Source organism: Notolabrus celidotus, chromosome 12, assembly GCF_009762535.1.
Source record: "Notolabrus celidotus isolate fNotCel1 chromosome 12, fNotCel1.pri, whole genome shotgun sequence".
Taxonomy (NCBI): Eukaryota; Metazoa; Chordata; class Actinopteri; order Labriformes; family Labridae; genus Notolabrus; species Notolabrus celidotus.
In genome coordinates, this window is record NC_048283.1 from 6,458,472 (window position 1) to 6,484,981 (window position 26,510).

Below are 26,510 nucleotides of genomic sequence, written 5' to 3' on the forward strand. Positions count from 1 at the left end.
ATTGATAAATCACATGTATCCATCTCACCACTATTATCTCTCTCTCTCTCTCTCTCTCTCTCTCTCTCTCTCTCTCTCTCTCTCTCTCTCTCTCTCTCTCTCTCTCTCTCTCTCTCTCTCTCTCTCTTCATCTCCTCTATCCCTCTTTACAACCCCAACTCGGTCTCAGCAGATGTGTGTCTCACATGAGTCTGGTTCTGCTTGAGGTTTCTGCCTGTTAAAGGGAGTTTGTCCTTGTTGTTGTAACTTGCTAAATACTGCAAAGTGCTCTGCTCATGGTGGATTAAGATGAGATCAGACTGTCTGTGAGATGGGACTGGATCTTATCCTGTCTTGATGTTGGGTCTTTGTTAATAATAGAGTACGGTCTAGACCTGCTCTGTTTGTAAAGAGTCTTCAGATAATGTTTGTTGTGATTTGGTGCTATATACATAAATAATAAATGTATAGTGCTAATGTAATGGGTCATAATTCTCAGTACTTGTTGCTGAAGTATGAAGAAAGAACTTCAACATGATTTCACTTAAGGGGCATTTCAACCGGAGGAACTTTACCCACGGAACTAGGGACTTTACCCCTGAACTAAGTGCGTTTCGACCGGTGGAACTAGGGTCTAAGTTTAGTTCAGGGGTAGATAATCTCCCCCTAAAAAGCCCCTGCTATGGGGGTAGTTAGGCTGCAAATGTTCTGTGGAAATAAATCCACATTAACAGTGAAAGCTATATTGTGTAAATGAATTCACCTTGATGGCCACCAGCATCTTGTCGTTGTCTGGGCTGAGGTTTGCACACTCTGCCAAGTAGACTTTACCAAACGCCCCCTCACCCAGCTCCCACTTCAACACAATGTCCTGCCGTTTGATATTCTGGACACCTGAACATCAAACACAGAGAAAAAGAAACTCTGGGTTAAAACAAATTCATACAAAGCTGATGTTTCGTCACCATTTTTGCCATTTGTGCTACTTAAAATGTGCAAAAAAAAAACTACACACATTCAAATGGTTTGAAAAGAAATACAAAAATAACATCTTACATTAAAAGTACTTTGCATAAATAAAATAAGTCTTTCATATAACCCAAATCTTTGGTATTGAGTATGAGTGTGGATCCAGTAACAAAACATGAAACACCAGCAGAGTGGAAACAAGTGTTGCAGCAAAACTCACACATGTCCTTCTCCTTGATGATGCCACAGAAGTACTGCGGATTCTCCACAAAGCTTGATAGACCAGAGTCTTCGTCTGAGGAAGGTGGGCTCGTTCCAAAGTTCATGAAACGGAGCGACACAGCAAGGTCGTCCTCGGCGCCCAAAACTGATGAACCTAATGAAAAGTGGAGGGACACAAACAAGCAGAGGTGAGAGATATGTAACATCTAATCAGCCTCTAAACAGTCGTGATTGCGGCAGCCATCAAAAGGAGCAATTCAGAAACCATTTTTCCCCACGCGATGAATCGACGTTCTTCGCCACAAACTTGGTTGCACATTTTGTTGGTGCCATGGTGACAGACGACGACAAGCTCTAATAATCACCATCATCAACCATGCGGCAATCAGGCCACAATGAACAGAAAAATGAACATGGAGGAAGAACGGTTTGCAACCCCTGGCTACGATGCTGTATTAAAAGCCAAACAAGTGGGGCCCAAATTGTAAAACCCCACTCAGCAAGGCAAACCACAGAACCCCTAGAGTCCAACACGGCGGAAAATGGAACAACAAAGAGAGCGCGATGGAGGGAAGGAAAGAGGGAGCAGGGTCCACTTAGGCAATCAGGCCCACTTAGGCACTTTGAGAGTGAGAAGGGCAGATGTGTGTGTGTACGTGTGTGTGTCGGGGGTGGGGTCCGAGCCGGGCCTTATCACATCTAGCTGTTCCTACATCCATCTATCCGTCCACCAATCCATCCATCCATCCATCCATCCATCCATCCACCAATCCAGCCTCTTTAATGGCCCTCACCACGTGGCAAAGGCCCAGGGAGGTTTCTGCCGCCATTCTTCTTCTCAGTAATTAAGGCACTTTAGCCCGGCCAGCACAGCGGCAGCCTGTGTGCAAACTTACAGCTCTGTGGAGATCCTATATTAGTCCGTCCCTCCTGTGCATTACCTCCTGACAGAACCATAGAGTATTTGAAAGAATAATTTGGCAGAACATTTGATTACAGCTCACATTTAAGTACGCTAATATAACTTCTGTCAGTGGTTCAGGACTTCGACGGTTGCTGTGACTCAGTTCTCTTTACTTCCGCACTTATACTTGCCATTTTGTGTACATAAATGCCTCCACATTGACATTTATGGAAAAATACAGAGCACTTTGAGCAACCGGATGGTGTGCTCATTATGTGAAAAAAAAAAAGTCAAATGTATAAGGTTAGTGATCATTTTCTGCCTAGTTGCAATTCACTATTAAAAAGAAGAAGGAGGAAACAGGGAAGAAGAAAGAGAAGAAGACAAAAAAGAAGAGGTAGTAGATATTTAAAGTAAAAATCAATTTTTACAACTCTGTAAAAATCAACACACTAACTCAAACAAGCACATAGTGTAATTGCTTGTTTTTTAATAGAGGTATTGAAATTAACACAACTAATGTAATCCACTGGGTTTGATTCACACTTGCAAAGGTATAAATCAGAGCGTTTTAAAGGCTGAATTATATGAATGATATGAAAACACATCATATCTCATGTCACGCTCAGGATAGAGGGCTAAACGACTGATTTAGGGCCTGTGTTCACTGAAAGCGCTTTTTTGGCAGCGCCCACAACCTCAGTTTGCTTCTGTGCTTCTCACCAATGCTTACTGTTAGAAAAGTAATCCTGTGTCATCTTGCTTCCCTTAGTAATGATGGTTAAGTCTGTTTTAAAGTGCTGAAGTGTATCCTTCATATTTGCTTTCATTCAACGTTGTGTGACAAAGAAAACGTGTTGTGACATTAGCAACAGTTCTGGACCTGGAAGTAGTTGGATTGATAAACATAAGGGTGGTTAGTTTCTCCTCCGAATGGACTTTCGTCATTGTTGTTGACAGACTTGATGTCTGGTTTTCAACTGAGAGGGCTGAGAGTGCAGCGACAACAAACAGCTGCTGCAGAGGGAACTGGAAACAGCGAACTGCATTGGTTTTATAAATAAAGTAGGTGCTGTCAGCGCAATGTGTTAGTGAACAGATGTTAGTGGTTTTGGTCAGGTTTCTTTAATGTTGTGTTGCATGTAAGTGTGTATGATTGTATTTGGGTTGAATCCCAGGGAGAATAGCTAGACAGAAGACAGAAAGAAAGGCCCTGTGGTCTCATTGCTTGGGCCCAGGTTCTTAAAACATAAACATAGGGACTCTGACAAATCCTTATCATTTGAATGATTACTAATTTATCAGTATTTGAAAGGACCAGAGATTATCTTAAAGACAATGACGCCATATTTTATGGAAATACCACTCATTTGATGAGTTATTGTCACCTTTGACAAAACAAAATGAAAATAAGTCAAAAGCTGTCTTCATTCATTCAGTCGCTTTCTTACTACTGTCATCATTTGATGGAAAAGTTTAAGACCTTAGCTAATATGGTAAATGGACTTGTACTTATATAGCACTTTTCCAGTCTTTCTGACCACTCAAAGCACTTTACACTACTTGTCACATTCACCCATTCCCTCAACACTCACACACTGCTGAACATCAGCAGGAGAAATTTGGGTTTCAGTGTCTTGCTCAAAGGACACTTCGGCATGTGACTGCCAGAGCTGGGATCGAACCGCCAACCTTCCAATTGATAGACGGCCGGCTCTAACCACTGAGCCACAGCCACTCTGGCATAGTAATAGTAATGGAAGCTAACAAAAGTACTGTGAGACAGGAAGTGGTTGAGTTTGAGCATCATCTGTTGTGACTGAGCCGTTGATGGTTAATAAATAATGGACTGACTGGAAGTCGACTAGCTTTGTATGTAGTGTAAATACCGTAAGCAGGGGGAAGTATCTCATGATACATGTTGGTAATTAAATCGTTTTTAAAAATTACAGGAAGTTGAACCCCATCAAATTAAGAGCATGCAATATTAATACGAACAGCTTCTTGGTTCGGATTTCTTATTTAGTGTAGTTACATTAGAGTGGTATTAATACTCTCTCTTATCTCCAACATAGTCAAACTGTCCCATCAAGTTTTATTGTTCATGCAAGATATTAAATATTGTGCAAAAACTTACGGTGAATACCAAACTTTGAATTCTGGCCACACTTGTTAATGACCAAAATCATGATGAGGAGGAAAGTGCAGGCAAACACAGCCAGACCCACAGCCACAGACACCTGGTAGAGTAAAAAAAACACAGATTTACAGATTTACTTTAAACACTGATCAATTCATTTCCATGACGGGGAATAAAAACAGATACGTACCACAAAGACTCGGCTCTCAGGGTTCTCAGTGACGTCCATGTCAGATTTGTTTGTAGGAACTGAGGAGCAGGAAAGAGATTAGATAGAGGAACAATGTCTCAACAGTCCATGCAGTGTTTGGATCCCATGCTGAGATTAAAGAGAAGTCAAAATCAAAGGCTTACCTGGATCAACATCAGGGACTGGCATGTGGGCAGAGAGAAGACAAACACATTTTTAAACATCAATTACAAACAATTTATTCTTATTAAGGGTGCACTGACAATTTGATGACCTATCCAAAGTACACAAACAATTCCAGTATGAAATCTTTTGTAAAGGGAGAGTTTGGCCTTTTTTGAGGTGAGGTTGTGTGAGGTTTGTGTCAACAGTAAGTGTATAAGCCATAGGGGATGCCAGTCAGCTCAGCCTCTTTGATGAGAAAGCGGAACAGAAGCTAGGTTATCAAATGCTGCAGACAGGGTCAGCTCTAGCATATAAGCTCATACAGAAATAAGGTGAAGGACTTTTAGGTATTCTGTACCCTCAGCCTGGGATTTACTCAGGATGACTTGAAATTCAAGGAGCAGGTGTTATTAAATGTTTTCAATCTGAATGAAAGACTTTTAAGCAGATTCTGCAGGATGTTGTTGTTCTTATCTCACCTGACTCTTTGATAGTTTCTCTTTAATGTAAATGTTAGTGCTTATGAATTGTACTTTGGTTCCCTGTGTGTCTGTTTCTGCAACTGTGTGTTGTTCTTCTGCTGATTCTTGGCATGGTCTCCCTTGAAGGAGACATATCTGATCTCATTGGGAGTAACCTGGTTGAATAAAGGTTAAATGAATGAATCAAATAAATGATTAAGCTAGTCTTAACAAATACCTCTAAAGCAGTGGTTCCTAAAGTGTGGGTCGGGACCCCCTGGGGGGTCGCGAGACACTAATTTGGGGTCCCAAGATGTCTTCCAGAATTTTCTTTCTTTTTTTAATGATCTAAAATTGCCTATTTTACCATTATTCTAAAAAAATATTGACAAAAATAGTTAAATTTCAAATAAAATCTTGCAGAATTAAAAATGTTTCATTAGTTTTCTGTCTTGCTTTGTTGCCTGATGACTTCTAAGGTTAAGGTAAGTTAACAATGAATGAATAGAAGCATCAGTACCAGCAAGTTAATTCACAGCACCACAGGAAATACAGCCAGGTGTGCATGTAGGTGGTTCATTTTCTGCAGACCAGATGAATGAAGAATGAAACAACATTTAATCACTTCTCGGGGGGTCGCCAGTCTTTGGTACCTATATTTTGAGGGTAGCGAGCTGAAAAGTTTGGGGACCCCTGCTCTAAAGTACTAGTCTTTGAGAAAGTGTGCACTCTGTTTGGAACATTTTCTGCCCTCTACATCAGGAAGCCTGTTTAGTTTTGCACAATTCTCAGACTCGGAGATAAAAGTTTCACTAGAAACTTCCCCAAGCGTCTTTGTTTTTGGGGAGTTTTAAATGGAATTATAGCAATAAAATAATAAGTAAGTAAGTAATTTGCTTTGTTAGCCAGCTTCTTTATAGATAAGCAGTCAACAGGGCTGACAGGGTTAATCTGTTAATCGAGATGTAATTAAGGTCAGAAATGAACTCTTTTGTCACAAACCATGTGCTATTTTGTCCCTTTAGGTAATCTGTTAAGCTGCTTATTATTAGAATTATAAATCTAATAGTAAAGATCCTACAGTACATATCATTGTATTCATTTGATTCACAAATCAAGAAACTGGCATGAACTGCTATTAAAACCCAGCAATTAATTGGGATTAAAATAATGAATCGTTTGACAGCCATAGTGTTGACTGATTCACAGATCTATGGGAGCTCATGATTACATATTTCATTAACATATAATGATCCACTTTATGGTCATTAATGCAAAGTCCTTCAGGAAACAGTTCTCAGTAATTTATCAATGATCAGGCTGCGTGTGCTTGCTTCCTTTATTATTTCTTTGTGATGTCTTTTATTGGCCTTATTCTGTGGCTGTAAAATGACTGATCATGTTATTGTTCCAACACAAGTAAAACAGAGCTAAAAACAAACACGAGACACTCTGAGAGACTTCTTCATAAGCTGACTAAGGTCATCTCCCTTTACGGTAAACTACTTGGAAAAACATTCTGCAGAGACAACATGTTTTCAGGAACTCACCTGGAATGATTCCCTCGGGGTTGTGCGGTTCGAAGGGGTTGATCATAAACAATCCATTGGCCGTGGCCATGTCCTTTCCCAGTCTGTTCTGCGCGATCAGAGTGTATTTGCCATTGTTGACATGTGTGGGTTTGTTGAGAAAGAGACAGCCGTGCTTCACCGATCCATCGGTAGTGTCCGGGATCAGCTGCTCGAACGTGAAGTGGTTCAGAACCAGTTTTCTGCCGTTGTAAAGCCAGCTGGTGGTTGGTTCAGGGTTGCCATCCACAGCGAAGGGAAAACACCAGTGATGCTGCTGCTCAGCGTCACGCAGGAAGAGGATTCTAACTCCAACTGTTGGAAGAGGACAGAGTGATAAAAGAAGAAGTGGACGAGGAAAGTGAATGAGAATTTTTTTTTCCTAACAGCTGCAAGTTGGTTTACTGCTCCTGACTTAGCTGCTAAATAATAATAAGTCATGTTGCAGGTATTCTTTATAGAAATTTTGAATTTCAACATGGTGTTTATGAGTCAGTGCGCACTTTAGGAAAGCCCACATTTAGCCTCAGAATATTTGTAGGTCTTGAGAGTTCTTGTCTCTTTAACCCTCCTGTTGTGTTCCTTTCTTAGGGACAGCAATAATGTTCCTGGGTCAACTTGACCCAGGGCATATTTAATGATCCAAAAGTGTCAGAACCCAAATAAAACCCAATAAACATTTTTTAAATCTCATTATTAACTCCATTACTAACCATTTAAATCAATATTTAGTGCAATGGTGTTCTTTAATTCTCACAGATCATGGTTCAATGAGAATAACTCACTCGTTTTTCATAAAAATTCACGTTAAAACTTTTTTAATGTACATTTGAAAGACCTTAATATAGATACAATAGTTTCACATGACATAGATTTTTGTTAATTTTATTTTAAATTTTTTTTATTTTTTTTTTATTGAAGTGATGTTGATAAATGAACACAACACCTCTTCTGTCACATGCTGCCCAGATTGTTATGCTGCATTTAGCTGGTTTGGAGGCATATATTTCCTAGAATGGAAGGAACCTCTGAATGCCTCTAGCCTTTCATCCGCTGTGACATTAGGGCCTGGGCTATAGAGTAGTGGAAGTTACTGTACCCACTTGTCCCTCAGTATTCTAAAGGCTGCCAGATTGTCTCTCTTCGATCCCAGCTCCTGCAGTCAAATGGTAAAGTGTCCTTGGGCAAGGAATTTTCATTTTATATATTATTTACGCTAATTAAGCCAAGCAGAAGAAGTTTCATAGCGAAAAAAACACTTTTTTTCAGATTTTGGAGCTTTAAAATGGGTCAATTTGACCCGCAACATAACAGGAGGGTTAAGATGATAAATAAACTTACACGATAACATATGTCACTAATTACCCGGAGCACATGAGCACCTCGTGGCTAACCCTTTTGATTTCCCAGCTCTCTGCTGTTTTCCTGGAGTTTCAGTTTTTACAAGTTTTGGAGTAAACGCCAATCAATACCTGAAGCAAGTGCCCCCTTTATATTTGGTTTTCACCAGAAACACTGAAATAGTTAACAAAAAGCACACTGCTACGAGCCGCTTCTCAGAATATTTCAGAATGATTTTAATTTTGAAAACGGTTCATTTCTTATTCTGTACAAGAGAGAGAGAACAAGCACTATGAAATACATTTTAAGCAAAATCAGCAACTGTTGAGCTTAAAGCTGCTGTTGGTAGGAATGGTGTAAAAAACATTACTTTTTTCCTCCTGGGTTTGGAGAAAAAGTCATAATGCCTGTAGATATTAATTGGTAAGTGGAGTAATTTGAGACTATTGCAAAATCTCTGTGTTTTCCAATGCCTTTGTATCAAGCAATGTTATTACTCCCCTTGTTCCCGTTATGACGGACCAATCATAGCTAGTCTCCAATCCTCTGTCCTGATTGGTTAAGGGGCGGCCCCTGCTACGTCCTTTAATTGGTAATGAGTCTGGCACTATCATGACTGCACACGCCGATCTGTGTTGGGGGACTAAGAGGAAATCTGGTTGGGAGAGATAGTGTTGACATTCGAACCCTCTCTCTGAACAGATGTTTACTGCAGCTTTAACTTAGCCTAGCTTAGCATAAAGACCAGCTCGCCAGGCTCTGTCCGTAGAGAACAAAACTGTATAGCCAGGCTGGCTGTTGCACAAACTGTAGGGCCTTGGTTTTAAGGAGTATAGCTTTAAGAGACTTCACACAACAATAATGACTATGTGGAAATACAAAGAAGCCGTAGCAGCTTTACATAGCTGAGCAAAAAACACTGGAAACAGTGGGAAACTAAAAAAGTGGCTTCGTCGATGGTAACTAAATATTTCAAGAGACTTTTTTTTATTCCAGGTGAGATCTAATAATGATAGGTGTCTCAAAGGCATGTTGAAAAAAATAAATCTGTTCTGCCTCTGCTGAGATATGACTGTCTTAAATCATGAAAAATTTTGGCCTGAAAATTTGGGAGTGAAGGCTTCATGGAGTGATACATCTGGTAATTTCAACATATTAGAGCTGAAAAATAAAAAATCAGTTTCAAACCAGTGATGTCATTTTAGGAGGATATTAACCTGGGTGTACATACACCTCCTCTTGACATTTACATCATAAGCCACAATTGCCCTCCTGAATGTGCACCTTGATCATGTGTAACAGTCTGTAAAGATCCCCATATGTTCCCCTCACAGTTTCCATGAATCAATGTTCTCCATCTGTGCTGCAAACCTGTCCTGACCTGCTATGAATTATGAATCCTGGTTGTCGTTGTGCCCCCTGACCACAAAAAGCTACCTGGAAGCTCCACCGGACACCAAGTTACAGGAAATGGCCTCGTTTAAGATCGAACACGACTCTCAAGAGCAGAGACCCCTCACGCTGCACGGACCATTCTGCTGCTCTTAACCCATGACCCATCCTCACAAAGTGCTGCGCTAAGGGGGATACTAAGGCATCCGTCTCGCCGTGCTGAAGTCCGTTACACTGAGTGAAAATTAGTGCTATTTATCACATTTAACTAATCATCCATTAACGACCCCGGCTACTTCGTACAAGCTCTTTCACTGCAGGGTTTAAAGAGAAGGCTAGAATTATGGTTAATGAGCCTCATAGCAGACTGGACATTTTGGGCTGATTCCTGGCTTCTCTGGAGCCTTTCTATACAAAATATTAACCCCTTTAATGATGGGTATTTATAAAGCTCCAAATCTGCCTTTTAACTCCAAGCATAAAAAAGACATTGCAAAAAAGCACGATGTAGTAAGGCTCTTTTATGAGAGGGAACCCACATGAGTGCCATGAATCAATGGCACGGAGAGCCACTCAACAGTAAACACCCACTGTTCTGGGAGGTAATTAAGAGTAATTAAAGGGCTAGCGGTTAACGAGTGTCCGTCCACCAGGGGGGCTGATGTTGATAGATTAGCTGCACTAACGCATTTACAGACTGCCAATCACTGCGGATGAAGCGGTTTTCCGGAGTAGGAGGGAAAAGTCCATTAGCACAGGCTCAAATCAGATCTTCGCGCGGGTTATCAGCCCCATTTTCCTGACGCTCATTATCTGTCCCTTGATGCTTGTGCATTTGGCTTCAGCTGATTGGCGCCCCTGCTCTTTTTGGCTTTATTTTCTAATGAGTGTCACTGAGTTGGTGATATATGATATTGTTTGGGCAGTATTTTTTTTCAGTAATGTATCACTAATGCATTTGACTCTGTTTTCTGTGGGACCGCTGGGTGCTGTCATTCTTTCGGTGTTCGCCAACTTCCAGATGCACTAATGCATCTAAAAGGAGACAACAACAGCAAACCTCTAGGGTCAAGCTGCAACTGTAATTTAGAAGAACTGAGTTTATGAGGTGAAGGAGTTCTTTAAGAGCACTGCGAGGAAACTTCACTCTCTTTTAGTCCTCTCATTGTATCCCTGCATTAAATGGCGAGCCATACCTGCAGCACTTCACGAGTGATTTTAACACTTCTCACCAGTCGCCTGAGTGAGTGGCAGATGACAAAGAGCTCCATTAGAAGCATGGTGGGTACATGTTCGTATTTGTAGAGGGGGCATTTAGAAGAAATCAGTGCAGTGCATTTTCCTTTTCTCGGCCTGTCCACCCTGCCTGCACTCGAAAAATGGCCCCAGTGTGCTCTCGCCCTAACCTCCATTAAGCTCGACGACTTGTATTGAGCCTGTGAGCTTTCAAGAGTGCGATTTTTTTTTTATTTTGCAGGCACTTACACTCAATGTCCAATTGCACCATCTCCTCCCCGGGCCCAGCTTGGTTCTCGGCCTCACAGGTTAGGTTGAGCAGGTTGTCATGTGAGGAAACGTTGGTGAGGAAGAGGACCAGGTGGAGTGTGGAGCCGTTGATTCTCTCCTGCAGACATAAAGAGCAGAGGAGGTAAATGCAGGCTTGTCACAGCTACATATGGATCACTTAGAGGTATAGTTCAGAGGGATGAAATGAGAGCCAATTTACTATGCTGTGGATCGATATATTATTACAGCCAACTTTATTTATACAGCTGTAATCACAGCACAATTGATCTAAAATGCTCTACAGCAGAGTGAGAGAGGCAGAAAACAAAGCAAAATGCTGATAATTACTGAAAGAGTGAATTAAAATGAAATAAAAGAGAAAGTTCTGAAACTCTGCACACACACACACAACAAAGTCCTGCAGACAAATAGCAGCCACAGGCAACAACACTCAGACGCTGTTAAAAGCCGGTGAGAGTGAAAGTGCATTTTGAAGTTGAAAGCATCAATAAAGTGAGATCAAATAGAGGAGGGGAGGAGGTTACACGTTTTTTGGGGGAGGCTATTGAGCAAATTCTATCCTCTAAACATGAAGTCCTGGATCTGGAGATAGAAGAGAGATCTCAGTCCTCACAAAATGTGTGAAGAAAAGCCGCAGTGCTTTTGGAAAAAACAGAATTCAAGTCTTAAAGCTTAAAAGTAAGAAAAGAAGGAAAGGTTTTTTTTTTATCTCTTTGGCCATGCTGCAACATTTTCTGATGAATCAGTTGAAAAAGGGAGAAGTTAAAAGACAGGATTAGTTGGATTCTGCATTTTCTTAAAGTCAAGAAAGTCCATGAAAAGACCATCACTCAGTCTTATACTCATAAAAGGAATAGAAGGTGTAAAAGCCATATAGTGGGCGGCCTGGTATCCTGGTATCCACTGCCCTCTCCTCTGTAAATAAAGGTGCAAATATAAAATTAAGAAAAAGATGTTAGCCTGACTCTCTGACCTCCTGATCCTCTTTGCACTCAGCTCTTAGTGTTTGTTTCTACAACAGATTTTGGACTACAACTGAGATCTACATTGTACAGCAATCACTATCATCAAGTTTAAGCTATATCATCAGAAACAGTTTGTTAGTTATGGTCTTTTTATTTGCTTTTTGATGATTCATGTTTGTAAAGTTGACAGAAACATTAAGACTTTCACTGATAATAAAATATGTAGGTAAAGTTATGTTATTGCTCCTTCAGTAGCCAACTTTTGAATACAATAGAAGTCAATGTTAAAGCTCCTATGAGGAACTTAAACAAAGCTGTCTATCCTCTTATCTCTTCCCTCTTTGCTGATTTTGTGCTGCACATGTATAGGCTGTATTGTTTAACAAAAAAAATAACAGTCACTCATCGACAACATGAGGTCCCACAGTGGGGTCCTGTTTCATCAGCTAGCTTCAAATCTCTCCTGACACCTGCCCTACCTCGGGGTGAGCCTCAGGCATTTAAAATAATAATACAACTGTCTGGGTTTAGAACTGCCATTTGAACCCTCCTGCTTCCTACTGGGAATATTACCAGAGGATGAGGAGTACAGTGGCCATGCAGCTTTGCTGAGGGTCCTGCTTTTAGTTGCAAAGAAAATCATCACAATCTCCTGGTTAAGGTCACAGCCCCCCACAGTCACACATTGGAAGAACAAGTTGAAGGACATTTTTTATATGGAGAGTATAACTGCAAGATTACAGTTAAAAACTGATCTTTTCCAGATAAGGTGGGCGCCTGTTGCTTCATTTCTTTTTGGCTAATTCTCTGATGGGCTGATCTGGGGTATACAGAATTATTATTATTTCCTTTGAAGTTTACTGTGAGGATTTCTTTTTGTTATTATTGTTGTTATTGTCCTAATTGTATAAATAGCAATTAGGACAATAACAACAATAATAATTTTGTGTTAATTATTACAATCTTAATATTATTATTATTTTGTATGTTTGTATTCACTTATTTTTAATTGTGTACTATCTATTTATTCATATCTTTACTTCCTGACTATGGACTAGGTGTTTTCAAAAATCTTGTTTATATCTGGTTTTGAGTCTGATGGCTGCATTGTTGTTTTGTGATGTTGGCTGAGTCTAATAAAAACGTAAAAAAAAAAAAAAAGAATAATAATAATACATAAATATTAAATGTAATCTCTTTATGACCCATGAAGGTCAATAAGACTGTAAGTGACATCAGTTTTAAATTCAGTCTGTTTGGTTACCAGTGAAAAAACTCCTTACAGTAGCTTTAATGAATATAAGGCTGAATTTATTTGGATCTGATGATGGATCATATTCTTATAAGAGTTTGTTGACCTACTTTTAAAATAAATAAACTTAAAAATATGCAGAACATGAAAGTAGTTTTTTTTAATGTTCTAGTGTAAGAAAAAGAGCTAAGGTCCTGGGGTTATTGTGTTGTTTGTAGCTGGATTTTAAGAGTTAACTCAATTTCATTTTATTTGCTAATAACATAAATTTGCTTTCAGGGGTCACAATCCGTACAATATATGAACATCTTTAAATCCTCATACATTGTCACATCAAAAAAGCAGACAGGAGGGTCTGTCTTTCAGGAGGGACACACTGACACTGTACATAAAGACCAGAAAATGCTTCATGTGTGATGTCTGAATGACACTAATAAAATACTCTTGTTCCAAAAGTGTTTCACTACCTGTGTAAAGAAGTTAGAGTCCACATTCTCAGTTCTCCATCTCACATCAGGAGTTGGACTTCCCGTCGCTATACACTCAAACGTCAGGTTTCCTCCTTCCTGAGTCTTGTGTCTGAGTTTGGAGATGATCTTCACTTCCGGCGGACCTGAGAGCAGCGGAGGAGGCAGCATGAGCACACAGCAAAGAGCACAGGTAGGTCGTATGATGTATAAAACTACCTGTAGAGCTGATCCTTTTTTTCTTTTTTTTTTAGCGCTTCTGAGAAACAGGGCCCCAAACTCGCTCATATGTTTCCTGGCAACAAGATGTTCCCACTGTGAGCAATTAAAGCAACAATGCTGAGCCGGTTTCTTCCCTGCATTTCACTGCACCTGCCTGTTGATGGCTTTAACATGCTTGTTTTTAATCATGACTTTCAAGCTGACTGAAAAAAATGTTGAGACCTTATCTACACTGACCTTGAATCTGTCACCTATTTTTAGTTAGTTTGTTTAATTTAATTTTCTGTTTGTGAAGCATTTTTGTCCTTGTTCTGCCAAACAAAATAAATGTACTATCATAAAGACAAAAAAGGTGTCACAAGCATAATTTACTGCAAGATCTTTTGCTTTGATATTTGGAGAAATACTCCTAACTGGGACAATAATTTGAGTCTGATTTCTTTCACCACAAAAAAAACATTTGATTTAGCTACTTCAAATTCTTACAAAGATCATCTCCAACCATTCTATCTGGAAAATCCTTGTAAAAACAAATCATCCTTTCTTCATTGTTCACCAGATGAGTTTGAAAACAACTTTTAAGTGTTGAAAATTCATAATTTAGCTAAATGAAGGTCAGAAATCTGAGTGATTTTGCAAAAGCAAATCAAATTTTGCAATGGAGGGACATGAAATGTACTACAAGACAATGTATTTGATTCAATCTTATTTTGAATGTTCAGTACGTCTTACTGTGTGTATTTATAACTAATAACAAATAAAAGAGCATAATACAGTGCAAAATGAAGTCCAGACATCAAAACAAAAGACAAACTCACTGCAGTTGTCTATCACCATAGAGCTGAGAGGAACTTCCAGATCGTTGGCGAAACAAGACAACATCTGAGTGTCCAGGTCACCTCGGTCACTGTGCTGCCACTGCTGCAGCCAGTGAAGGTCACACGAGCAAACAAGAGGGTTGTCCCTTAAAACCCTGAAGAGAAAAAAAGAAGAAAATCAGCTGTTTAGGCTAGCTGATAAAAAAATAGAACCTTTTAATGAACAAGAAGGTAGAAGAGATCTCAGCTTCCATCGTCAAACACTGCAAATAAGATTTCTACAGAGAAACAATTGAATGAGTTAATGTCTCACAGACAGGGACTCATGCTTTTATTTTAGAGTTAAAGCTCCTGTAAGGGACTTTGCTTTTAGCGCCTCCTGTGGACAAAGCAGTAACTTGTCTCTTTGCTGATGTTGCAAAAATGTCACACAGCTTCTCTGCACAGTCAAATGTATAAAAACTTCAAGCTGTAACCAAGCAGCAACCTCCGGTCTCAAAATATGAAGCCCATGCGGAAGTGTTATAAACTGCTTGAGGCTGGTTGCAGAAACACCAGAAACCACATACACACCGATTCAAAAAAGACGATCTTTGCAGCAGAAACAAACATGTTTCCAGTCTGGTTCAAAAACAGCTTTGGTCTATGTAGCTAATTTCTCTATCAGCACACACTGTACGGGGGTGAATTTTTTTCTAATGCAACGGTTCAGAAGATATTAAGATTACGACTTCCCAGCCACATAGCTGTTGGCTAGGAGGCTCAACCCCCACCTTTTTACCTCACACTAAGTTAGGTTGAACTAAGCATTACCAATATGGCTCCCGCCGACGACTGGCTTCAAAACAGCTCTCAGGAACAGATGAGTGACATCACGGATACTACGTCCATTATTTATACAGTCTATGGCTTTAACTCACTTCATTTAAGATGTACCGCTATGGCCAAAGGGGGCGCCAAAATCAACACAAACCATTCACTTCTCACAGGGGTCTTAACTGGACTCCAATAGCCTAAGAAAGCAACATGCAGTAGGACAGCGTACAGCATGCTTGAGTGGTACCTGAAGCATTTAAGTTTGAAGCCTTTGGACAATCGCCAAGCATATTTGATGTGAGCTGTTTTCATACCATGAGCCAAAGCACACTATCAATCAAAACTCGAAATAACCAGATCTGTGACAAACAAACAGTTGGAAAAGTTCCCGTACAGATGTCAAACAGTAAGTTTAATCCAAAACTTATGCTGCTGAATGAACAAACATGACTACTGACTGAGTAAAGTGATGGAAGGTGCTTTGTGGTGTGTTCTGTGGGGTTCCTGACGCTGTGGGGCCCAATCAGTCTTATTATGTCCCTCTTTTAAACCAACTTGACCTCCTGAAGATTTTTAACATTTATTTGAGTGATTGAGAGAGTTCTCATTATAAACTTGAAGTCACTCACAGATTGAGCAGCGGTAGAAAATGAAACACCCTCCAGGAGACGTGTTCGAGGGAGTTTGATGCCAGGTTCCTAAAAAATACAAGGAGAGAGGACAAAGAGTAATAACAACATTTGATTTGCTGTACTTTAGTTTAACAGGATTTCACACAAAGTAATTCAACTTAAAGTGTAGGAAAGCTTTTATGCTGGACTTCTGCTTTGTCTATATACATGAATTACCTTCCTGTTGGTACAAATATCAGACACTTTTAAAAACAACTACATATTTGAATCAATAATGTTGCAGTGAGATGTGTGCATGTGTTTTGTAGTCATATAAGAATGTTTATCTTAAATCTAAACTACTATAAGCTCCCTAAATGAAAGAAAAACCTGAGTTGTTCTTGTCATTTTGTAATCTAGTCCTGCTGTCCAGTTGAGTCACGCTGTGGTTTGATTGCTCACTTTCGGAGCAATACTTACCTGCTTTGAATTACTCTCAGTGGAAAACGTTAATGCATCCAAATGGGTTCTGATCAATTACCTTGGCAAGTATTTCTCACCAGCCAGGAGCAACACTCACAAACCCCTCAGCACACCTCCCTGTGTGTTTGCTCTGTGTTCAGTACATTAGGTGATTAGTCCAGAGTCACAAACATTTCTTCGAGGTAGAACGCTGCTCAGCCAGATGAGACTGAAACACTCCTCAGAGCTGCATTTAGGAGTCAAAGTTTTCAATTTTTTTGCAGGACTTGTACTATTCTTAGTCATTGCACTATCTGGAGTAACAGTATGAAGTCACACTAGCTGCAACAATAATGTCCGTAGATGAATGATCTACCTCTGTGATCCACACATATCTCAAAAATATGGCCACAAATGCCCAGACATTTTTTATCATAATTCCTAGTCTCCCACATCTTTAGTTGTCTTTGCAGTTTTTCTAACAGCAGGTTTATATTTGGATTTAAAGATGGAGTACTATGCTCATTGTCATGTTTTATACTGTCCCTCTGATACCTCTGCAGTAGCTTTACATCATTTACAATTTAAGAAATTCATAGCTAATCTCAGTGCAATGCCTTTTCCATACCCTTATTTCAGCCTCAATCTGAATCCCTGCACTTTAGGTATTGTCTCATTAAAATCCCTTCACCTTCCCCCACCTACAAGCCCACTTTAGTCCAATTGGCCAGTTCTACAGAAGCCTCCTCCACTGTTGCCAAGCTACAAAGTCATCGTTATTGAGTCAACCAGTGTTTGGTGAACTATGGCCGTATGTTCTGGATCCCAAATATGTCCTTTCTGTTTGTAAGTTTTACATTTATCATCACTTTTTGAATTTGCCATTCAAAGCAGTATTTTCTTGGGATCACTTGAACACATCTTTACCTCACAACTTGATTAATATCAATTTACTTAATAGTTTATTTTAAAACTTGAAGAAGCACAATTAAACCTTTCCAAGTGAGGTATCTTGACATAAAATTTGGTGCATTGCCTCTAAAGATGTCCATGCTGTCCTAAAGATGTAACCTCATGATCAGCTGCGATTTGTGCCAGCAGCAAGTCAAGGTTCCCGCTCCTCCTCCTCATGCTCATTATATTTCAGTTCCTACATCCAGTGAGAACCCCCAGTGAGTCTTTGAAACATAAGGCAGTTCTTAATCCCTCTCCCTTTACTGATCATCCTAATTCTCTCCAGCACCCCCATGAGGTTGCTTTTGGATGATAATAGTGATACATTTGCGATTTAGGTAAAATGTCTCAACAACCGCTGATTAGATTGACATCAAACTTTGTGCAAATATTAATGCCACCCTCAGGATGAACTACAGTCAGAGCATGAGCACAGCATCGATCAGCATTACATGCTTCAACAAGCTGATCAGGATGAAGGGGGGACTGTAGGACTCTGCACACACAGGATATATACAGTATGACATTTTAATGAAAAATAAGTCCTAAACCCAACATAAAGTCTATCTTTAGTATTGTGCATATTTTACCATGCTAACATAAGCATTAAGCTCCAATAATGGCGGCACAGATAGACTTGTAGACTCTTATTCTTGTTCAATATTCAAAACGTTGGGAAAAAATGTACACACACAAACATTGTAAACATTGTAATCATACATCTGAAAAAGGTCATGTGTCAGTCAATCAAACTCCTGTGATAGATGAATAGTGCATATCTCTGACAGTCCTCTAAGGCCACTGAAATATCATCACAGGGGCTCTCAAATGATCCTCAGACAGCCAAGAAACCAGACTGTAAATGAAAACCTCCCTCAGAAGATGACAGAAAGCCACACTGGGGAGCACACACATGGAAGCCAATACATATTCACTCTGGCAGGGCCAAGGGTTCAATTATTTGTTTTCCTTGCTCCCAAAAGTTCATGTCAGATGGGTTAGCCATTGGGGCTTATCCATTACCAGCTCGATTCCTGACCGGGTCCACAGGGGGAGGGAGAAAAATCGGGAACTGCAGCTCCTTTTTCCTCCAGCCATCTTGAAAAACTGACGGTAATTTTATGATACAGTTGAGTTCAGGAAGGATTGTGGATAAAGAAAATAGCAAATGGAGAGAAGAGGAAGCAATGTCCTCTATTTGGTTTGGTTATAGTCTGTCCCTCTTAATCTCAGATACACATCTGTCACACAGAAGCCCCTACTCTCCCCCAAAGCTTGGCCCACCCTCTCTCTCTCCACAGTGAAATATTGATTAAGTGATAATGGACCCTTAGTGGAGTGTATTTATTATGCATCAGTTGTCGATAATCCGCCAAAGTGAGCGAGTAAAAGGTGACTGGTGGATGTCTTCTCCAATTTCTCGAGCTCATCCCGCCTACTATCACTTCTGCCAACCCCCCTATATCTGATCCTCAAACCGTCCCAGATAAACAACATCGGGCATGTCGCACATGGTCAGTAAAACGATGAGGACAAGATGGTGGCGATAAGGGTCTGCTGCTGATGAATAGAGAGATTCAATGCTTCCACTTGATCAGTCTTCACAGGATTATTATTATTAACTGTTGGGCTAAACTGTTTATGTAAATTGCACAACTTAATATCAACATGGCTTAACTTTTAATCACTTAAAATAAGTGTAAAGATTGCAATCTATCCACTATTTAGATGATGATGAAAAACGGAGTGATCCTTGTTGAACAGACTTTTGAGACAGAAATGGGGGAAAGCCCGTTGACTAATCTACTGATTAGCATTCTTACATGAATCTTTCACTATTTTTCACATTATATATCTTAAAAAAAAACACAAAAATGGCTCATTGAGATATCCATGAGCATTGAGGGGTGTCTATAAATTGCTTGTTTTGTTTGAGTAAGAAGCCCATAACCCAAATCTATTCAATTTATGACTACAGCTGTAAAAACACGTCAGAATAATAGCAGATAATAGTCAAAGAAGAAAAACCTCGACCAATACTCTATGATTCTTATGAGTCCAAACCGGCTGTGATTACAGTTTGATTCTAAACAACTCAATATTTTGAACAACTCTGTACCTATACGCTCATTATCTGCCAAGAAGATTTACTGTAAGAAAGGTAATTTGTGTTGTTAGTGTCTTGCATTAGCTCACACACTAACCAGATCTGTGAGTGAGTAATACACCTGCTCGAACAGAGGAACTGAGTCACTGTGATTTTGGGGAAATGAAGCCTTCAAGTGACACGTGCTGTAGTAGTAAATGGCCATCTGAGCTCTGAGTGACACTGACAAATAGGCTGACCGACACACAGGTCAAAACATGACACGAGGCAAGACAATCCTTTTGTATCGACAAGGACACTTACACATACTGCAGCTTGGGGTTGTGTTGGAAGGCATTGGCGGAGATGAGCCTCAGCTTACATGATGTGACCGTGCTGGAGAGGGGGAGAAAGCACAATAAACATTGGAAAAAAATAACAAGACAGAAAGTGAACTGAAACTCAGAAATACTGAATCATTTGGATGTAGATAAAAGCTGTGTCATGTTGTGTTTGTTACCAGAAAATCTGCAGTTAAGGTACTCTCCCAATGCTCAAATCAACATGTTCACATTGCTTGTACTCACACTTGAGAAGGTAAAACCAGAGTTGAGTTTTTATCCTTCAAATGATAACATTTTCTATTAATTAACTTTACGAGATTAATGTTAGCTCTATTAAACATTTTGTCTCTTTTATATAACTCTGACCTACTCATCTCAGATTTGACAGTTAGCTAAAATCAGATTTGACTGCTAAAATCTAATCATGTCAACCTTTGAATTTCTCTGTGAGTCACAGTAGGGCTATGTGCAGAGTAATAAAAGCTAATTAGTTAGAGCATTTAAAGAGATTGAAGTGTTGTATATTGTCAAGTTGGTTTCAGTCTTTCTAAAACCAGACTTCCATGAACAAGTAAAAGAAATGTATTCAACAACATATTCAACTGCTGTTAAGCTCAATGAATGTTGACAGCTTAGTAAACTACTTTGAATATTTTTTTTCAGTTTGATTATAATATTTAGAAGAGTTTTTTTCCCAATGAACACATCTAGGGTTTAGTTTCATGCACTCTTTCTGAAGCCAGTGTTGCATGCTACCAAACATGAAGCTAACGGAGGTAGCTAGATCTGTTCTGTGTTTTGCTATGATATGAGGAAACTTACACCAGAGCAACTGCAGAACACGTAAAGTAACATAAGTCCTCACTCCACTCTTCACTTGAAAAACACATTTTAATATTGTTGATAAAATTCTAACAGTTATAACTAGTTAAAGCTAGGATTGGTAGTCACAGAAAACTAGCATGAATTTGAATGTAGCATGTCCTTGGCTCCTGATGGCAGGGATTGGTTGGTGTGTTCCCAGGTTTACTCCAGCTGTAGATAGCGTCTTTTTTCCACTCTTTTTAAAGAACACATTATGTATTGATTGCCATCGGGACATAAAGATAATTTTAACCAGTATAACAAAAAGTGGATCTAAATCTGACTACCAACCCCAGCTTTAAACTAAGCAACCAATAAGGGTTATGTTGGCATGAAAGAACCCTTAGTAAAATAAATTTAGAGAGGAGATCTCAGAAGTGTTTCATTCATGTCTTCTAGACAACAATGAGATCTGTTTGAAAGCAAAATGAGACTATAGCTTATGTCTCCTGTTTCTCATTCTTGCCTTCAGAAAAAAAGTTGCAAAAAGTCTCAGCTTAGTCTCCCTTTCAGTTCAAAAGGAGATCTCGGAAATCTGAAATGATTCTCAGGTATTTCTCAAGTTTTGTGACTCCTTTTGAGCTCAGGTGGAGAAATCAGGGAGCTCTCTCAATTGTCTGGTGGCCTAGCGGACTAAGCGCCCCACATACAGAGGCTACAGTCCTCGTTGCAGGGGTCGCCGGTTTGATTCCCGGACGGTCGACCATTTCCTGCATGTCTTCCCCCGCTCACTACTCCCCACATTCCCTGTCTCTCTTCAGCTGTCCTGTCAAATAAAGGCCAAAAGGCCAAAAATATATTTAAAAAAAGAGAAGAAAATTAGCCATTAATGAGATCTCTCATTTAAGTCTCAAATAAGACTCATGTTATGGTCTCAACTATTTCTCCTGGTGAATTTTAGGAGAAACGAATGAGAAACGAATGAGAACAATTTGAAACTTGAATGAGGCTGAAGTGAGAATCTCAATTTTGTCTCCAGATACTTAGAAGAGAAAGCTTTTAGCAGTAAAATTTTCCTCTGGGAATAATCTGATAACGTTTTTACTTTACTGTCATAGTCACTTTTTAATTGCAATATGCAGCTTTAGAAGAAGTCTGTAAGTAGAAAGGATTAAGTGCTATTTTTAAACATAGAAAAAGACAGCAACTATTATAGCTTGATTAGCTTGTTAGCAGGAGCTGAAAACAGAATCTACCAGCAAAGTTGTCAGATCTCAAAATGGGAAGCCTACTTTCATCCACCTCAGCTTGAAATCATAAATACATTGTTTCAAAAGTGCTTTTCTGCCTTGTTAGCATTGTATGTGAGTGAAAAGCTCCATCAGCGAAGCTCGCTAAGTGTGGGATTATGAACAAACTTGAAGCATTTTAATTGACGGTATTCTTCTTACAGGACAAAAAAAACAAAACTAAGTGGAGTGAAACAATTCAAAGAAGGAAGCTTGTGATCCTCAATAAGTGGCTATACATTTCATACAGTACATTATCAGAGTTGTAAGACATAAGCATTACTTACAGGTTCTTCAGTTCTCTGTAGTTAACAAGATCAATTTCTGTTATGTTCTCCAGGCCCGCTTGGTTTTCTATGTAGCTGGTAAATAAAAGGAGAAAGAAGAAAGAAAGACAGAGAGAGAAAAGTTGAAGGTAAACATATCTTGCCGTGACCCTCAGCCTTTTGTTGTGATGAACCAACCAAGCTCATGCTGATGAAAATAAAAAGGAAATAAATGGAAAAGATACAAAACACGTGGAAATGACAAAAACAAGTACATGATTACCTTGACCGGGCACAAACAGAATAACAAAGAAGAGGAGTTTATAATTATTTTTGTTTATCATGGTTCAAGCTGGATGGATGACAGGACTTACAAGCCATGAAATTGTTCAATTTTCCAACATAGCAAACAAACGCCTCGCCACTTTTCCACTCGTGCCCTTATGTTGACAAGTCTTACCTTTTTTGTTTTATATTTTGTTATTGCTTTTGATAAGAATTTGACCTTTGTTGCTGTAGTTACCAATCACACCAATTAGTCACTGCTATTATATTTAGGGCTTTTTTTTGTCAATAATATAAACAACGAATTTGTGTTTAACATAGTGAAAGGATGTGAGTGTGCTTAGGGATAGGCAGGATGCTGCTTGGTTATATTTAGGCACCAAATCAACAAACCTGGTTTGAATAAAGATCATAATTCACTCATAAATACTCCCCTTAGTTACTCTTAGTTCACTTTTGTTCTTGAGTTAACAAAGAAAGAGTGTGCTAAAATAAGTAGATGTCATTAGAGTTATACTAAGCACACTTTTAACAGTCTTTTCAGATAACCTTGTGTTGGTTTGGCCCAACACATACAGGTGGTAAACCCTACAGACTCTCTTTGTGGACTGTACTGACGGTTTTAATGTTCTTTGCTTACACTTTACATTTTCCTCTGAAAAAATAGCAGTTACATAAGCAAAACATAAGACACTGAATGGGGAAATAACAATTTAAAGTCAACAAGTACAATTTGTTGAAATAGGAAGTAACTGTAAACACGTGTACATATTTCGTACATTATGTTTGTTGGTACAAAACTGCAATGCAGGAAAGTGAAAACTAAGAGAAACGGCTGTCTTCTGGGAATGGCGGTTAACATTGAGCACTAAAGGCAAAAGAAGAGGCTGAATAGGGGTTTATTTGTTGCAATTTAGATAAAGGGACAGTAGCATCCATATTCACTCCCACTATGATGTGTCTGACCTTCTTGACATCTTCCTAAACAAACTAACAACACATAACAAAGCCAGCCGAGAAGGTCTGTGGACCCACAAACCGCAAAGCTCATATAAGAGCTTAATCCACTGCTCATGTGGAAAAAAAGATGCTTGGTAGACGAGGCTGATGGGAAAGTATTTTCCAGACGCAGCTTACCTCAGAATTATTAGTGAGCTGCAGATCAATTCAGCACTCAATACAAGGACAGCGAGCTCTTTTCATGAGATGTTTGAATAGTCGGCCGGATCGGACCTACCAAGGATCCTGCAAGAGCAATCTGTCCGACCTATTCTCTGCCCCACTTGCCTCTCTGTGCTACGTATACGTATATGTTGTCAATTTAACTCAAGAGGACACTTCATTGACACAGTACAAATCGTGAAGGATGTTCTGAATTCAAGGGTCTTCAGTCGTCTCTAAAAACATAATCATATCCCTGGGAAAGCCTTCCGTTCTGAAAAAATGTAAACCTGATGTACACAATAAAAAAAACTGTATTTTCACAAGTGCACCTTTGAGTGACCACAACAGGAAGATGTATTTTAAATCAGCCAAGCATCCATCAAACCAACTCACTCACTCACCAATTAATCAACCAACCAACCAACCAACCAACTCACTCACCAACCAACCTACTTGCTCCTTCACTCATTCACTCACCAATTAATTACAGACCAACCAACCAACTAACCTTTCAACAAAACGGAAGCTGAGAGGGGATAGAGCTTTTTCTGTTGCTGCTCCAAAATTATGGAATGAGCTTCCCCTCCACATTAGACAAGCCTGCTCACTGTCTATTTTTAAAACTCATCTTAAAACCCATTTTTATTCCTTGGCTTTCAACCCTGCATGAGACTCTGCTCCTGTTTTAGTGTTTTATGGTTTGTTTTTATTTATTGTTTTTATTGTTTTATTATCCTGTGTTTTAATTGTTTTTATGCCTGCGTTGTTTGTCTATTTATGTACAGCACTTTGTTCCGGCTGTGGTCGTTTTAAAATGCTTTATAAATAAAGTTGACTTGACTTGACTTGACCTTCACTCACTCACCAACCAACCTACTTGTCGCTTGCTCCTTCACTCACTCACCAATTACTCAACCAACAAACCAACTCACTCACTCACTGGGTTTTAAAAGCTTCTGCTGAGTTCTTTGTGCGACCTGTCTGTTTGTGCCTTTTTTGATAGTCTTGATATCCAAGATTTTGATTTGCAGCTGTTGTAATCGCACTATATGCTCTTTAATAATGAACACAGTCAAGTCTGTGGGTTTTGGGCGGGATGGCGGATGGGTCTCCTTTCTTTTCTCTCAGTTAATGTACATTTTGAAGAGATTTGTTGCCACAGCTGTGTGATTTGTGACTGTATTGAAAAGATGAAAAGCAAACATTTATATTTTTTGCGTTACCCTTTTTCCTTGAGCCCCCCAACCAATCTACTTGTCGCTTGACTGCTCCTTCACCCTCTCACCAATTAATTACAGACCAACCAACTAACCAACTGACAACTCACTCACCAGCCAACCAACCAACCAACCTGTCGCTCACTAATTTATCAGCCAATTAATTCACTCTCACCCCTTAATGATGCTGTTTTGTACTTCAAATGTATTTAAATTATATTATTGATATGATCCAGTTTTTTTTTAATTTTATTTTTCAAGTGATGATTGAAAAAAGTCAAAAGCTCTTTACAACTTCACCAACATGTTGACACAAGAGGTTTCTTTATTCAAGGAAAAAAACCACAAAGACTTAATTTCCAAACCACACTCAAGATACTAAATATGAGACCTTCAGAAAGTTGGCAAAAAATCACCCTGTGCACTCCCACAGTAGCTATGAGGCAGGGGAGTGAAACATATATAGTGTATTCATATGCATTTCCAATTCAGCCCCTCAAATGACACTCAAGAGTGAAATGAGGTTGAAAAACGTTTCCATGACTAACATAGATCACACATGAGAGAAAGAATGTCTAATTGAGCTTAAGGGACTTTAAATACAGGCGATAGAGACATTTCTTCAATGTGTTGAGTGTGTGCTTTTAAAGCATACACAAAAAAAAGCAAACACAACAGACAACGGAAACCCGATTAGGTTTTCTGAGGGGTCATGTAAGAGGCTACATTAGGAGTACAGCTTTTTAATGGTTTCTGTGGGTCATTTTCATTGGAAAAATCCATCAACTGAGGCTCCTGGTAGACTGCTATTCTTAATTACAGAGAATTTTACAGTAACTCAGATTTTCATGGAATGTTTTCTGATCAGAAAATGTAGACAGCTGAAAGTTAATCTTAAACAGAGTATGGAATACACACAGATGGATGGACTGACGGATGATTGACACTGCATAGGCTGAGATCTCTATCATACAGGTTTATGTGCATGCAGATTTATTTCAGTGATACCACAGTGCAGTGTGTCTATGTCAAAAAATACCTGCAGTATTTTCTATTTGGTGACAGCCTCTTTCAGCATGTGGCATTGTTTCAAACATCCACTCCTCTGTTTGTCAGCTGCAGCACACAAACCTTTTTATTCATGTCTGATTGACCCACACAGCAATAATGTGATTACAAGGCAGGTGGGCCCAGGATCACCCATCGCCCTTACTTATTGGATTGAACCAAGTGGGTTGTATATCATCTATTGTTCCCCGGGTGGGGGCATTGACTGGCAATTCACAAAATTGAATTTATAACTCGGCATATGATGAATTTCGGGCCCTGTTCCACGGTTAATGGCCCCTTGTTTGCTGCTGTATTTCCTCGCACGGCCAATACGGCAGAGTGTTATTGTTTGCTGGCATGTAGAGCAGCACGGTACACAGGGGCAGAGAAAGGCCCGCTCACTTATCGATTGAACAGTTTGGAGAGAATGTCGAGCCTCACCCTGAGCTCTACGAAACATGTCAAGCTGCAGGTACAAGGAAATACCTCCGAGGTAAGAGGGAGAGAGAGAGGAGGAGAAAGAGAGAGAGAGAGAGGAAGAGAAAGCGGTGGGTATAGGTGAATAAAGGCAGGAAAGCAG

General features: G+C 39.5%; 1 protein-coding gene across 2 annotated transcripts in view; it reads right to left on the reverse strand.

Annotated features, from left to right (window-relative positions):
• The window catches only part of ntrk1 (neurotrophic tyrosine kinase, receptor, type 1), a 52,668-nt gene that overhangs the window by 21,959 nt on the left and 4,199 nt on the right, over nucleotides 1-26,510 (reverse strand). Inside the window, exons 2-13 of one of the 2 annotated variants that reach the window (XM_034697656.1) lie at nucleotides 22,236-22,310; nucleotides 19,836-19,907; nucleotides 16,028-16,096; nucleotides 14,583-14,737; nucleotides 13,543-13,688; nucleotides 10,817-10,955; nucleotides 6,581-6,913; nucleotides 4,569-4,586; nucleotides 4,405-4,463; nucleotides 4,212-4,314; nucleotides 1,169-1,324; nucleotides 743-873 (exon numbers count right to left, since the gene is read on the reverse strand). In XM_034697656.1, coding sequence (XP_034553547.1) covers nucleotides 743-873; nucleotides 1,169-1,324; nucleotides 4,212-4,314; nucleotides 4,405-4,463; nucleotides 4,569-4,586; nucleotides 6,581-6,913; nucleotides 10,817-10,955; nucleotides 13,543-13,688; nucleotides 14,583-14,737; nucleotides 16,028-16,096; nucleotides 19,836-19,907; nucleotides 22,236-22,310 — 1,456 coding nt within the window. Of the gene's footprint in view, nucleotides 1-742; nucleotides 874-1,168; nucleotides 1,325-4,211; nucleotides 4,315-4,404; nucleotides 4,464-4,568; nucleotides 4,587-6,580; nucleotides 6,914-10,816; nucleotides 10,956-13,542; nucleotides 13,689-14,582; nucleotides 14,738-16,027; nucleotides 16,097-19,835; nucleotides 19,908-20,677; nucleotides 20,750-22,235; nucleotides 22,311-26,510 lie in introns of those variants that run through there. The other variant, XM_034697655.1, reaches the window with a different exon arrangement.